This window comes from Carya illinoinensis, chromosome 9, assembly GCF_018687715.1.
Source record: "Carya illinoinensis cultivar Pawnee chromosome 9, C.illinoinensisPawnee_v1, whole genome shotgun sequence".
Taxonomy (NCBI): domain Eukaryota; kingdom Viridiplantae; phylum Streptophyta; class Magnoliopsida; order Fagales; family Juglandaceae; genus Carya; species Carya illinoinensis.
Window position 1 is genome coordinate 39,868,758 of NC_056760.1, and position 16,704 is coordinate 39,885,461.

At 34.6% G+C, this 16,704-nt stretch overlaps 1 protein-coding gene across 1 annotated transcript; it reads right to left on the bottom strand.

The window, feature by feature from the left end:
* Positions 1-4,597: 4,597 nt before the first annotated feature.
* On the bottom strand, positions 4,598-6,390 carry LOC122275468 (hydroquinone glucosyltransferase-like). Its single transcript, XM_043084540.1, has one exon. It carries the CDS (start codon positions 6,246-6,248, stop codon positions 4,824-4,826), a length of 1,425 nt encoding a protein of 474 aa, XP_042940474.1. The 5' UTR covers positions 6,249-6,390; the 3' UTR covers positions 4,598-4,823.
* Positions 6,391-16,704: the final 10,314 nt, after the last annotated feature.

Below are 16,704 nucleotides of genomic sequence, written 5' to 3' on the forward strand. Positions count from 1 at the left end.
GAGAATTAACTAAGAATTGAATTCAATGACAAAAACACTTCAAAATCACTAGTGGTCATGCATTTAGTTAGTGGATGGATTTAGAAGACAATATCTGTATTTGATCCTTTACAATCCAAATCACTTGTTTGGAACATAAAGTTAATTAAGATTAGACTTTGATTTGGAATATCAAATCCAAACATTATTTTTAATCACTCAAAAATCTTGAACTTCAAATCTTATTTATTAAAAAATCAAATCAAATCATTAACAAACGTACTTAGCGGACGTATCAAAACAAATAATCAAAATAATTGAATGAATAGTTAACTCAAGAACAATATTATAACTTAGCCACTAGCTAGCTGGTTATTTTTGCAAACTATGGACTGATCAACATTTGTGTGGCGTTCGATCTGGCTTGGTAGTCATGATAATCTCACTACAACACAATTGAATTTTTGTGATAGTTTTGAAATTGTGACAGTCTTGAAACCATTATAAAAAAATCATTTTCTGCACTAAAGGTGGATGAGAAATGGTTATACGTTCGAATTATAATAATATTTCGTTTGAACGTAACTCAAATAATATCGTTTTGGAATGAGTACATGCAAACATATAAAATGTTACGTTGGAACGGTTTATATACGTTCGAACATTAAGCCCACTTACGTGCAAATGTGTAAGTTATTGGTTCGAATGATAGTCATTAACATTTGAACATGAACTATTTTAAAATTAAAAATGGAAATTCAATTTGAAAAAGATTGGGAATTGAAATACAAAAATACTAGATATATTAAATGATATTGTTCATTACATAAAGTATAGAAAAAGAAATACATTAAAATATAAATAAAAAATACAGTAAAAGTGCAAAACATTCAAAACGAGTTGTTTACAAATGTATGAAACTCCCTAGTCAATGAGTTGACCTTTTCGTTTAGGATATCTAAACAATGGCCAACGTTGGTGACACTCTACAGTACTGGGTCTATGTGCGCAGTAATATCTGAGACCATTGCATCAATCCAAGTAGGGCGAACATCCCATACAGATGTACCTATCAATTGCTGACTAGTACTTCCACTATGGGGAGCAACACTGACCCCAGACTGGGTCGGAGGAACACGATCTGGTGTAGGCCTAGGCTCATGCCACCTTCATTGTCCAATGCTCCGACGATGTGAGGTCATGTTTAGGGGGTACATCTGCTTAGTCAACCATAATCATTTGCTTGGGATGGCACTCTTCGGTCTAGTAGTAGCCGAGTAATGATCACCCCATATGGTAAGTTGTCAGTGGAGATAATGTTCACCTCGTAATGGATCATTTCAAATATCTGTAGTGGCAAGTCTATGGTTGATGCATATATTATCTTATTTTTAGATGTTTAGTTGATATATTACTATGTATATTACTAGATTGGATGCATATAATACTATGGTATGATTTATGTGTATATTCTTTTATTTTTCCATGTATATAGTTGATATATATATAGTTAATATATATGTTTTCTCTCAACTAGGCGAACGTCCCTTGGATGTTGCCTCATTACTAGTACCATAAAATTTCACTATAGTCTATAATATAATTATAATATAGATTATAATATATTATAATATATTATCACTATATTATTATATACTATAATATATAGCATATTATATATACTATATATATAATATACCAGAAAAATTGAACCAAGACCGGTAAAATTGGAAGTACTAGTTGAGGGGTCTAACCGGTGATATATCGGTTCTTCAAATCTCAAAATCGGTATGTACCGATTCGGCTCTAAATATGTCTAAAATAGGACTGAATCGAACCAGTTACACCTCTACTCTTCTCCGACCATTACTCCCTTAATGAGTTTTGCAATTTCTTCTCTGTTCGCTATGCCTTTCTCGTCAGTTTTTGTCTCAAGGCCACTTTTAGATCCTCAACAAGTAATACTACTTTCATCCTCTGTTCTGAGTAAAGCGGCCATGTAATTAGTGGTACTCCATTGACGACACTCTCCAAAGTCGAGTTCTAGCTGCAGTGTGTTAACAACTCACTCGCTGAGCTGTGGCTAAAGACTTGGGACTTGTGGTGCCCAACTAGACCTTGCGCTTTGGTTCTCTCTACAAACCCTTGTGGTAAGAAAGCAAGAGGGTCCTCATGGCTTTGGTTACTAAGATATGCTGCATTAGCCAAATCATTGTTTGGTCTTCTTGCTATCCACAAGAACTTTTGCCCACTCAATTCCAATCCTGAGGCTTGCTCCTCTAGCCGATCAGAAGAAAGAGTCCCACCACTCCCAAAAGTGACGAATAGGACTAAGCCACTTGGCTGATTGTCCAATCACCTTAAACACTCCCACCCTTTAACCTGATCAGTACTTTGGCCTATGTCAAAGCTTTTATAGCTCTATGTATTAACCATAACACCTTCGGCCAATCAGAGTTGTTCTGTAAGGCAAAGAAACAAGCTGTACCATTGACCTTTTCAGTGTTGAATCAGGTCCATTAAATCTCTACCATGCATCCAGAAAGTTTCAAAGGTTCTAGGAGGTCTCTGTACTCGCATGGAACTGTCTACATACATTGATATTTGAGTAATGACTCTTTTCCTTTCCTTTTTAATTTCCGAGTAAGATGGCAATGATGACTTTAACACCACACATAAATATATTTTCAAATGATTTAATTGAAAGTAGGTAACTTACTAATATGATGCTGAGTCTAAATTTGGATATCAAATTTAACAAACTCAAAATTATGATCTTGATGGAATCAAAATTGCAAAAAGGAAGAGAGAAACTTTGATTTTTTTTTTAAAAAGTCGTGTTATTTGAAAGTCTTTATACTATACACATGACATTATTTAATTTGTAAAATTTAAATTTTAAATATTTTATTTTAAATTAAATTATGTCACGTAAATAATATATAGTATAAAGGCTTTCAAATAGGATTATTGTTGATAAAAAATAGTTTGATGTGTCATGAGCCCTATATCATCACGCAGCTAGATCTAAAACTTAGGGCATCTCATGATCATTGTTGCCCAGATGACTAACACAAGAGGGGGGTGAATTGAGTTGTATTAAAAAAAATAACAATTATAAATCAAATATATAATATAAAAAATAAACAAAATATGAAATAACAATAAATATAAAGAGTAAGGGTAAGAGAGAAGCAAACTCAGTATGTTAACGAGGTTCGGCCCCACTGCCTACGTCCTCGCCTCAAGCTACCCCTTGAGGATTCCCAAATTCACTATTCAACCTCATTCAGGTGGAGATAGAAACTTATTACACCTTTGAACAACACCGCTACAAAGGATCCGTGTAGAACACCATCTACACTTGCAATCACCTTACACGTGGTGATTCAACTATTCCCCGTGTAGAATACTTTCTACACACACAAAGGTTATACACACCCTTTTTCTGATACAAGAGTTGATAGTGGGTAGGTTATCAGAAAACACTCTTCAATGAGTGAAATAAGAACAATACAGCGCAAACTATATCTCTCAAAATGAACAATGATTAAGGCTCAATGCTTAGAGAAGAGAGAATGAAAGTTTTGAATGAATGTTGTATGCTCTTGGTGTTGTGAATGTGAAGCTCTCAAATGATCTATTTATAGGCATATGAGACTTCATATTCAAATTTAAAAAGATTCACATGTCAAAGACAACATCATTCACTTTTTCAAAAAATTCAAATAAAATGTTCTTCTTTTTCAATTGTCAAAGACAACATCATTCACTTTTTAAAAAAAATCAAACTTAATTTTTTACTTTTGGCATATGACAAAATGAGCACATTTTCCTTTTCAAAAAATTCAAACCTAATCTTGTACTTTTTGCATATGACAAAATGAGCACACTTTACTTTTCAAATTTTTCAAACAAAATCATCTACCTTTTGTATAAGTCTAAAAAAGCATCAATCACTTTTGAAAATATTCAAATAAAACATGCACATGTGAAAGATGACAATCAATCATCTTTAATATTTTCAAAGTTCAACCCTTTAATCAAGGCATGCACATGCAAAAGATGACAATCAATCATCTTTCAAAATTTTCAAATTTAATTTTCAAAAATATTCATGCACATGTGGAAAATGTATTTTAATACTTTATGATAAAATATTAATTTTGAGCATTAATCCTAATTTCGAATTTTGAAGAGATTTACAAGATTACTCTATAATTTTAATGTGAACTTGTTCCCTTCTTGCTCATGCTTGTTTCCTTGATGTGCTTGACTCCATTGTGTAGACAACCTGAGCTTGAGACTTCTTTATTCTTTGAATTCATTTGTTATCATCAAAATCTATGTGTAAATATATAATTACACAAAACTTGAAATCTTGGGTTCAACAATCATATTATCTTATATAATCATTATAATTTTTTAAATTCTCGCATAAAAATATAATAAACAATTCAATTTTTTCAAGTTTTAAAATAAAATAATATTATAATAATATTTTATTTAACTTTCAACAAATATCTTAATTCATCTCATCTGAACTGTATAAAAAAATGAAATCTTAAAATATCTCGTCAAAGACGTTCAATTTAATAAACATCCACCATCTTGGAGGTGTCCAAGCAAAATACTCCAGCTTTCCTTTCATTTATAATTTAGAGGTACAAAGAGTCAAAGAAAACGACCACCAAGGAACCAACGACTAGCAAGAAACCAACGACGTAAAAGAGGGCAGGACCAATCATTCTATTTTCACACACATTCAGCAACAGTACATGACAAAGGGCCTTAACTAAAAATAAATAAAAAACAAGAACCATAAAGAAAGAAGAGCAAGAAAATTAAAATGATCTCGGTTTGAAAGCAAGTTTCGATACTAATTCAGAGAGTGCCGTTGTGGCAGAACCATCTGCACTTTTTGCTTTCTCAGCAACAATCTTTAGCTCTTCCATACGCTTGCGAACACTCTTCCCCTCTTCTCCAACCATTAGACCCTGCACGACTTTCGCAATTTCTTCTCTATCCACAAGGCCTTTCTCGTCAGCTTTTGGTCTTAATGCCACTTTTAGATCCTCAACTAAGAATACTGCATTCATTCTTTGCTCAGCATAAAGTGGCCAAGCAATCAATGGTGTGCCATTGATCATGATGCTCTCCAAGGTCGAATTCCAGCCGCAATGGGTTAGGAACCCACCCGTGGAGGCGTGGCTTAGGATTTGGGCCTGCGGCGCCCAAAAGGGCACAACCAGACCTTGACCTTTGGTCCTCGCTAGAAACCCTTGTGGTAAGGAAGCGAGAGGATCGTCGTGGCTCTGATTTTTAAGGTATGCGGCATTAGCAGATTCATTGTTTGGGCATCTTGCCACCCATAAGAATTTTTGCCCACTCAATTCCAATCCTAAGGCTAGCTCGTTTATTTGATTAGACGATAGGGTCCCCCCACTGCCAAAAGAGACAAATAAGACAGAGCCACCTGGCTGATTGTCCAACCATCTTAAAGACCCTGACCCGTCATCTTCATCATCAGTACCTGAGCCACTTTGAATGATTGGTCCAACTGGATAAATTGGGGGATATCCAACTTCGTCCTCTTCTAGAGCTTTTATAACTCGTCCTTCCAAATCAATGAACGTGTTAACCATGATCCCCTCGGCTAATGGGAGACGTTTTGCATGGCGAAGAAACAGTTTGTACCATTTACTTTTCCGATCTTGAACTGGGTTCATTAGATCTCTACCATGAATAGGTATGCACCCCGGGAGTTTCAATGGTTCTGGTAGGTCTCTGTACTCGCATGGAATTGTCTCGTCCAGTGTCGGAAGATGCAAGAGGACCGACAAAACCATGGCATTTGTGGGGATAAAAAAGTACGGTGATAGTTGTAATCCCTTGGCAACTTCTAGGACTTCGCTCGAGAAAAGGTCAAAGACGAGAGCAGCTAATTGAGTCGTCTCAAGTAATGACTTCAACACGTCACGAAGGGATGGTAGAGAGAGAGTAATGGTAAGGGAAATTTGGATCCCAGGATGTTCTTCCTCGAGGTCCTTGGGACTCACAGGAGGAAGAAAGATATGGTCTATGTTGGTGGGGAGGCCTTCGAGAACGGCTTTCATGGCTTCTGATGGATACCCAATCGTGGGAACGATGCACGTGACCCTGAAGCCATGGTGAAGAGCAAGTAGCTTGGCTAACTCGATTAGTGGGATGAGGTGACCCATCCCTGGACTGGGTAGAATAGCTATATGGGGTTTTTCTACCATAGACATTAATAACTTCTCGGTTTGAGATTTGAAGGCAAGATATATGGTGTTGATTAAATAGAGATAAGGTGGGGTCTATTATCTCTACTCAGTGCTTGGTGTATACACTCTAGGTATGGTTTGGTGTATACACTTGATTTTTTTTATTTTTTCTTTTATTCTTGCTAAATTAAGGGAACCCTTCTAGACAATCCATATACCACATATTTCATAAAAAAAATTAAAAAAAAAAATCATGTGTACGTATAAAATTTTCTTACGTAACTTTATTTGACTTTGTACGTATGAAAACTTCAAGACACGGAAAAAGAAAATATTTTAGTACCTTGCAAAGACGTTCACTTCGGTAAACATGAAAAATCAACGGACGTGATTTTTTTATTATTATTTCTTGAAGCAGCCATCCACCATCTTGGAGGTCTCCAAGCAAAATGCTCCAGCTTTCCCGTTCATTTATAATTTAGAGTTACAAAGAGTCAAAGACGTACAACGACCACAAAGGAACCAACGACGTAAAACAGGGCACGACCAATTATTCTATCTTCACATTTTCAGCAACAGTACACGACAAAGGTTACGACCACAGACCAAGCTACATGACAAATACATGCATGTGCTCTTCTTCCACAAACTTGTATTTTAGCTTCACACCATGAATAAGTCATGGGTCCCAAAGTACCTCCATTATTATTTTTTGGTTCACTTTACCCTTCAACCAATTCACTATTACTTGATAATTGGTCAGCAACAGTACACGACAAAGGCTACGACCACAGACCAAGCTACATGACAAATACATGCATGTGCTCTTTTTCCACAAACTTGTATTTTAGCTTCACACCATGAATAAGTCATGGGTCCCAAAGTACCTCCATTATTATTTTTTGGTTCACACTCCGGCCTTTACCCTTCAACCAATTCACTACTACTTGATAATTGGATTCAACCTCAAACATGATCAGCATCTTTAAACATATATATACATATATATAACCCAAAATAATATTTTTTTGGATGAAATTAATTATTTCCATTCGAACAAATTTTTTTTAGACGAAACTAGAGTTGCAAATGAACAAAATAGCTCGTGAATAGCTCAAACTCAGCTCGACTCTTTTTAGACTCGTGAACAAAACTCGTATAAGCTTGGCTTAATTCATTTGAGCTCGTTTTGAAACTCGTAATATGTTTTATATATGTATGTTATATATATTACATCTTAATTATATTTTATATACTTAATTATATATTATTAATTTATTTATAATTTACCTTATTTAATATAGATATATTATGTTCCCAAAATGTGTATAAAATAATTTGTATAATAATTTATCATACAACTACAACTATTGATTTATTATATCATTTATATGTATTAAATAGTTTAGTTTCTTATATTTATCTTATGTATTATTTTTTTAATTTATAACTATAAATTATTTTTATTATTTGAAAAAAAAAACAGTTATACCACAAAAGCTTTGAATTGAAATTTTTTGGTTGAATAGTTAAATATTTTTTAGATATTTTTTTGTAAAAATTAAAAAAAAATTATTAATCAAAATATAAGATTAAAAATTTTAAAATAAAAAATCAAGTTCAAGCTCAAATAGCTTGAGTTTAAATCGTTTGTTTATTTTTAGTCGTGCTTGAGTTGAATTCCAACAACATTAATGGTTAATGTACCCAGTTCAAATAAAGATATTCAAGTTTTACTCTTGTTCGAGTCGAGTTTGAGCAAGTAAACATATTAATCGAGCTCAAGTATCCTTATTTGAATTCGACTAAACTCAATTCATTTGCAACCCAATAAACAAATTTCATCCCTAATAGTTGTTCGAATGCCAAGAATACCGTTCAAATGTATTGGTTTTTTTTTTTTTAACAAAAAATACTGCTTTTCCAGCAATTAGAATTCGCTCGATCTAGTTATTTTTGGCGAGTTTTAATGTTTTATCACCAGAAAGACTTACAAAATTTTAAATTAAAAAAAAAAAAATGCACTGGCTGATTTGGGTGATAAAGTATTTTCTTAATTATTTTATTATTATTTTTTACTACTTTTTATTATTTTGTACTATTATTCACTACTATTTAATATTTTTTCACTACTATTCACAAAGTATTTGAGATCATCTTACTACCCAAACCATCACCATGTCTTTTAAAAGACATAAACGTAAAATAAAAAGGATACTCATTCAGTCTTCTCTGTGGACCATTACAAAGCTTGAATTAATTCTGATGCAATCCGTGTGCAACATGAAACCATCTTGGAGGAGGTGAGTCTTAAGTGAGGTGAATAAATCTGAAAGAAAAGTATGTATCAATAATTCAGAGGTTAGGGGTCACAAAGCAAAACACTTCTTTTCACAACTTCTTTGTAATTGATCAACAAATCATCAACTAGATTTTGTATGATCTAACAAATGGTTGAAACTAAAAGCAGGAGAAGAGATAAATTCCAACTCACATAGCCAAGAAGCGTAGAGATGACTAAGCCAGTTTAAGCCAGCAAGTTGGTGCTGCATCAACTTCCCCTACATACCTGAAGATGTGAATCAGCCATTGAAATGTTAATGGATAACACAGCAGACCAAACCAAATGCCACACATATATATATATATAACGCAGCTGGCACAGGTGGCTCATTATATCATATGCAGCTTATATTTGCTAAAATAGAGATGTCATTGAGCTTCAATTTGATCTCGGTTGAGCCATTTACCAACTTTAAAAAACATATAAACAACAACAAAAGCCACATCCATATAATATACAGAAGAACTATCCATTAAAAATGGAAATCATTGGATATGCAAGGAATGATACTTATAATTAGATTGTTACCTCCATATGTAAAACCCCACGTTATAATCCAAATACCCATAAGCAGCAAGACTTTTTGCTTTCACAAAACAAGGAGTATACAGAAAATCGTGATAAAAAAAAGCCACCTCAATTAGACCATCAAGCTTCCCACATCTCATCTGCCAATGATGCAAATTTTATGAATGGATGGTCATGAGGAGAGAAATCAATCAGACATAGCTGTTTTCATCTTTTTTACAAGCTTCCTGGCCATCTCTTATTTTTGAAGGGGATTTTAGTCAAGTTGTTCAAGCAGCTACTGATTCTGAGATCAGTTCTGGGAAATTGAGTTGGTTTTGTTATGATATTAAAGCCCTGCTTGCTGATTCTATTGGAGTATCAAGTATGTTAAGAGGGAACTGAACTCTGCTGCTCATCAACTTGCAAAACAGACTGTTATGAGAGAAGGAACTAATTGATTTAGATTGTGCTGCTGACTGTATTAAAACTGTTGTAATGGCTGATGGCCATTGTTATTAGTAATAACAAGAATGTATGTTCTATTCCAAAAAATAAATAAATAAATTCCTAACTGATCAACTATACCTAGAAAAATTGATCAACCATGCCTAGACATATCATTAAGTACCTGAAACCAGTGAACTGTTCTGCCTTAAACTGGTTGGGAATTAACATTGAAGCCACTGAGCCAACCTAATCATAACAAACATTACAAAAAATGTAAACATCATATCAATTTCCATGAATCATTGACATACGCTTGTGACACCAAAAATATAGTACCTTATTGCTCAACAAAAATAACAGGCAGCACTCTAAGATGTTAATTTCTAGAGGTCAATGATTTATAGCAGAACTACACTACTGAGAAACCATGATGTAAAACTTCTTATAAGGAAAGAAAAATGGGGGAACAGAAAATAATGAACATGAAATGTTTAATGTATATTGAGTATAAAATCCTTATCAAAAAAAATATTGAGTATAAAATATCATAGAGATCATGAAGACCCTAAAGTCAAACTTACTTCTTTCATGGACAATGACATGACTTGTTTGCAATATACTGCCAATCACAAATCACTCAAGGTCAAGACACACAACACACATTGTTTCCAAACTTGGTTGTATAAAACACATCACTAAGACTCAGAGCATTTTAGCTTTCCCTATTTTGACACTCCCATACCCTTGCACACACAGAGCACTTTGACACCTAATGCTCACTCTTTTTACACACAAACTCACACCTTGCTCACAAATGTACACTTTGCTCACAGCTTGCACACACGTCGACTCTAGTTCTCCTTGTATAGCTGTTTAAGTCGGTGGTTCAACAATTCTCATCAACACACCAAGTCGGTTAACTAGAAGTTTCAAGATACTATCAAATATAGGAGGCTTAAAGAGATTTCATGTAAAACTAGGATTTTCTAGGAAAATTGGTTAAGGCAGAAGATGACGTTTCTGGAAAAGGTAAAGTTCCTATCTTTTTTAACATAGGGTTAAAGAACATACCATATGGTATTCCTTTGCTGCTGATGATTTCAGACCAAACCCCATAAGCACAAAAATCCCCAAATCCATGCATAGCCCGAATAAACTCCTCTCATTCTAAGCCATAAAATCCAAAATTTTATAACTGAAAAACACAAGAAATTCACAAAAGCAAAGCAATAACTTTTGTTTTGAGGGAGAAATAGAAGAAACTGGTAGAAAGAACGAAGCTTACCTCAAGTGACTTGGTGAACGCGGACGATGGTAGTGGCGCAAGGAGCCAGTGGCAATAACAGAGTAGATCGGGACACAGAGAGTGAGAGTGAGGGAGAAGAGAGAGATAGGAAACCGGCGTGGGAGAATGAGAAAAAAGAGGAAAGCTTACCGTAGTGGTTGGCCGGATGTTGGAGACGAAGGTGGTGCTTAGAGCATCGGCGATGACGAGAGAGAGAGAGAGGAAAATGGAGAGCGGGAGAACAAGAGTAAGGACACTGGCGGAGCAGCAATTTATTTTAGCGGCCAAACAGAATTAGAACAATATATATAAAATATTTTTATTTTATTTTTACGTAATTTTTTTTTATGATATATAATAAGCTAATAAGAAGACTTATAATAAAAATAAAATATATTTAATATAATTTATATATTAAAAAAATATTTGATATGTTAAGAATAATATATCATTAAAATAATATAAAGGCATTCATACAAATATATTAAACAAAAGAAATACAGAATATTTAAAATTATAACTTACATTTTTTTAAACAAATAAAATTATTAAGTATTAAATCTAAATCTAAATTCTTAACTATTTATCTTTCACTATAGAAAATGGAAAGAGATTAGAAATACTACTGGTTATAGTTAGATTTTTTTTAAAATTTTATTTATAATAAAAATATGTATTTTATTTTATATGAGATGCGTTTTATTTATTTCATTTTTATATCATATTAAATTTTATGGAATGGCCAAAATAATTTTTAGAATAGGGGCCAATACATGATAAAGTAATATTATTTTATTAAATAAAAAAATTTTAACACATATTTTTTTTTTCAAATTTTGAGGGGGCCATAGCCCCCTCCTACTCCAACATGGCTTCGCCATTGTGTAAGGCTGTGTTTGGATATTAAGCTGATATAAGCTAGGCTCAGTTTTTTATAAATAATAGTAAATTGAGACGATAGAGTAAGTTCTGTGGAATTTATCTAAAATGAGTTTAATAAATGTATTTGAATGTTAAAATAGTTCTTCCACTGTTGCATCCAATCCAGTTGATGCATTTGATGGACCACATGCAACATCACCCATTCCTCAGTCTTCTCAACTCCCTAAACCTCGTCGTTCCAATTGGATAAGTGTTCCTCTACTCATTTTCATGATTATTATTGTTTCTCTGTCCTTACACCCTCCACGAACCTCTCAATTATCGTGAGGCTCATACTGACTATCTTTGGTAGCAAGCTATGTTTGATGAATTGCATGTTCTTGTCAAAACACATTCTTGGGATCAAGTGGACTTGCCTCCTGATAAAGCTGTAGTGGGATGCAAGTGGATTTATAAAATCAGGACTCGGGCAGATAGATCAGTTGAATGCTACTAGGCTCGACTTGTTGTAAATGGGTTCACCCAGGAGTATGGGATTGATTTTGAGGAGGCTTTTGCTCCTATTGCTAGACTTACTTCAATCAAATCTTTACTTGCAGTTGTTTCTGTCCGGCGTTGAAAAATTTTTCAAATGGATATTAAAAATGCATTCCTTAATGGTGATCTTACTAAAGAAGTTTACGTGCAGCCTCCACTTGGCTATAAGCATCGTCCACATAAAGTGTGTCGTCTTTGTCGCTCACTTTATGGGCTCAAACAGGCTCCTCGAGCTTGGTTTGAAAATTTTCAGTTAGTGGTTTCTCAACAAGACTTTCTTTCTAGCTCATATGATTCGACACTCTTTCTTCACACTACTAGGGCAGGTGCTATCTTTCTTCTTCTCTATGTAGACGATATGATTATTACTAGTGATGATATTGCTGGTATTCGAGATCTTCAAACTTTTCTTACTCAAAATTTTGAGACGAATGATTTGGACTTCTTAATTACTTCCTCGACCTTGAAGTTATTTCGAATCAAGATGGTTATTATCTCCCTCGAGCCAAATATGCCTCTTATTTACTTTTCAAAGCTGGATTGACAGATAGCAAGATAGCCACTAGTCCACTTGAGTAAAATACTAAGCTCCTGGCTACTAACTGTTCTCCACTTGCATATGCAACACTTTATCGATAGTTAGTTGACAGTCTCATTTATCTTACTATCACCAGACCTGACATTTTATATGTTATTCATCTGTTTAGTCAATTTACGAGTGCGCCTCATCTACCCATTTTGCTGTGGTTCTTCAAATTTTACGCTACATCAAGTGTACTCTGTTTCATGGTCTGCACTTCTCATCCCACTCTTTTTTGGAGCTACAGGCCTATTTTGATGCAGATTGGGCTTGTGATCCTACTGATCGTCGCTCCACCACTGATTATTGCTTCTTACTTAGTACTTCTTTGATTTAATGGCGTAGTAAGAAACAGTCTGTTGTTGCCTGTTCTAGCACTGAGGTTGAGTATCGTGCCCTCGCTGATACGACATCTGAACTTTTGTGGTTACACCAGCTTCTACAAGATATGGGTGTTCCTCAATCAATCAGTTCTCCTCTTCACTGTGATAATTGTAGTGCCATCCAGATTGTGCACAATGATGTGTTTCATGAGTGTACCAAACATATTGAGATTGATTGTCAATTTATCTGCCACCATCTTCAGCATGGTATCCTCTAGTTACACTCAGTTTCTTCTGAAGATAATTTTGCTGACATTTTTATGAAATCATATCCACCTGATCGACTTGGTGATCTTGTTTTCAAACTCCATTTGACTTTGCCACCAAGCGTTTGAGAGTGGATGTTAGTATATATATTTGTATATTAGAATATATCTAAAATATTAGATCATATCCTTAATTTCCTATAATTATGTTAATTTCTTGTAATTATGCTAGGTTAGAATCTTTCTTATTAGTTGTATTTCCTTATTTGCTTTGACCATATTCAACTATATATTGGCCTCCTTTTGTATAGTTTAATAGACACAAAAATATACACTTATATGATTCTCTAAAATTCTCTCTATTTCAACAATCTCAATGCATTGCGCGTGCACCTGGCTTGCAGGGAGCCTGGGAGCACATGGGTGAGACCCAATGCATTTTTTTTTTCTCGTAAAGCAGTGCGAACCTGTGCACGTGGAGGCGCAGATCTCAATGTTGTGCCATAGGAAGCAGCAGTGCACACCACTTGGGTGCTGCTGCATGGGTGCCATGTTTACCACCTCGATGCTGCAACCACCACCCTCTGTAATACATTTGCAAGGCAACAATGATCACCACCCTCTATTATACATTCGCCAGGCAACAACAAGCACCTCATGAGGTGCTTGAGCGCCTTGGTGCTACGCACATCAAAGGACAATGGCGTGCATTTGAGGTGCTGATGCTGGAGACCACGTAGAGCATGGAAAGACCTTTAAGGTGCAACACCGCACAAGGCTCTACAAAGCACCGACTTGGTGCAATGCGCTGCCCATGGTGTTGCGCATATGTAGCACCTGAGTAAAGCTACCACAGTGTCATGTTGCAAGCTGCACCGAGGCCGAAGCAGAAATATTTGTTGGGTGAAGATCGGTGTGCCATCCAGGTGCAGCGGCTTTGCAAGTTATGTGCAGAGTCAAGCACCAGGCCGGTGTAGCACGATCTGCTAGCTAGAAAACATATCTGCACCAGGCTAGTGAGTGGTGGAGATCATTGGTACCTCAAAGGATCATGGTGCACCGTGGTGTGCAGCATGCAATGTCATGGTGCAGCCCACCTACACTGTGTGCAATGAGCAATAGTAGAGCTGTGCTTGCCATGATGTAGCGCCCACCAAGTTCTACGTGTACCAATGAGCAGAGAATAATGGAGGTCCCAAAAGTACATCTGAAATCTAGCTAGATGTTGGTTGAGAGAGTGGTGAAAGCTGAAACTTTTTTTTCTGTTGTTACAAAGAACAGTACAAGTAGTGCAGGAAGAAGATGAACAATTTGTGTTTCATGGATACAGGCTGTGGGCTGCAAAACCATTGGGCTTGTCCTTTTTATTTGGGCTAAAACAATTTTGGGCATTTTTTTTAATTAGATTTGTTTTTTAATCCGGCTCATATCTTTTCTTATTTTGGGTAATGAAAGGGAAAAAGCTTCTAGGCAAACTGGATCGTGAGCCCAGTAGGCACAGGCCTGCTCTACAGCTGGGAGTCTGAGAGGGTGCGGTCCAATAGCTGTGTTCAAGATCAATGGCCCAAAAATGCTTGGGTGGTGTTTTGAACCAAAGACCTCACACACAAGGGCTATAAGTCTAACCTATTGTTAGTGTATTTGCTGATTTTATTTATTAATTTAGCATGTCATTGTGACACATGAATATTATTTTGAATTATTTTTTGCATGTTATTATGGTCATTGAATACATGCTTGCCATGATATTATTTTCTCACATGTGTTAGGCATTTTATTTTATGTCATAAATTACCTAGATTATTATAATTTTTTGAATGATAATTATTTAAATGAAATGTGATAAATATATATATATATATATATATTTTGTACATGTGTTGTGATTACATGTAATTGTGTACTTATTATATCACTTTTATTGTTAGGCTAATTTTAAAAATTAGTCTTCAAATTGTTAGAATGTGATAAAATAAAGGGTTAAGTAGCTCGAGTTTTATTAGTCCATGTTTATGATTTACTCAAACTGATTTCTTCGATCAAGAAAGAAATTGTTTTTTCTTATGACTAGCTCAGTAGATTGCTGATCCTAGTGGGAATATAGTTGAGATTAATTTGGAATTAATCTCCTATACGATATAAATTTGCACAAAAATTAAGTTAGAAATTAATAATTGGACATTGTGGCGCAAGAGATGATTAGGAAGCATATCAAATTTTTGATCTTGCGACATGTATTAATTATTTTTATTCTAACTTAGATTAACGCGATAAATTTCTTATATGTGAGTACAATTAGATGCGCAGATGTTAGTAACTTTGAGATAACCGAGAAGAAAGTCTAGAGACTATGTATGCGACTTAATTGTCTCATTAATCTCCTCCTTGAACTATAGTTGGAAACGAAATAAGATTATTAATAGTGTTAGATAGTCTCATACCATGATTATTGTTAAAACCTCTGAAAGATTTGAAATAAAATTGGAAGTGTGCGTGGGATGCATGCACTACAATTTTCAAAAAAGTTGAGAGATTAACTATTAGATGGAGCTAAACCATTATTTTTTCCTTTGAGAATTTGTGGCTAATAATAGAAGTTGTGTGTGTTTTTTTTTTTGTAGTATAAAGATTAATTGCTACTATATTTGAGGTTGAGTATTATAATCTTGAAACAACTAGCTTAGATTAACTCACAGATAAGCACATACTCTCTAAAAGTTGCTAGTATGTCTAGTGAGTAAAGGACATTAAAATCTGAGTTTGCAAGAATGTTGAAGATATTCTTGATTGGCAAATTCATTTTAAATGTTTATCAGTGCACCTCTCTGTGATATTAACACTGGTAACCTTACTCAAATTTTATTTCTCTCTAGCGAGAACAAATAGGTTCTTATAGATATATGAACTTAGGAGTAACCCTTGAGAGTAATACCAAGCACCCTAGAGATTTGCATGGCAACTATGACAAAAAGTTTGAATAATTAGGTACTACTTAATTAAGCCTAAAAATCTTACTTGCGATCGCACAAATGTATAATACATTTTAAGCTAAGATTATTTCTCCCAAAATTTTTCTTCTCTTCTATAGTAGATTAGAGAATATGAAAATTATTGAGTAAGCGAGAAAGAGGGACATATCGCTAATTCGTGGCTAAAACATCACATACTGCGGTTAATGCACAAAGTGATGTTTTTATTAGCACTTTTAATGCGATATTAGTGAATTCTATACCTAATTTGATTTAAGACTCATTGAAAATAGTGGTGTTAGTGAGAATTCTTAGAGATTTAGAAGTTAGATAGTCA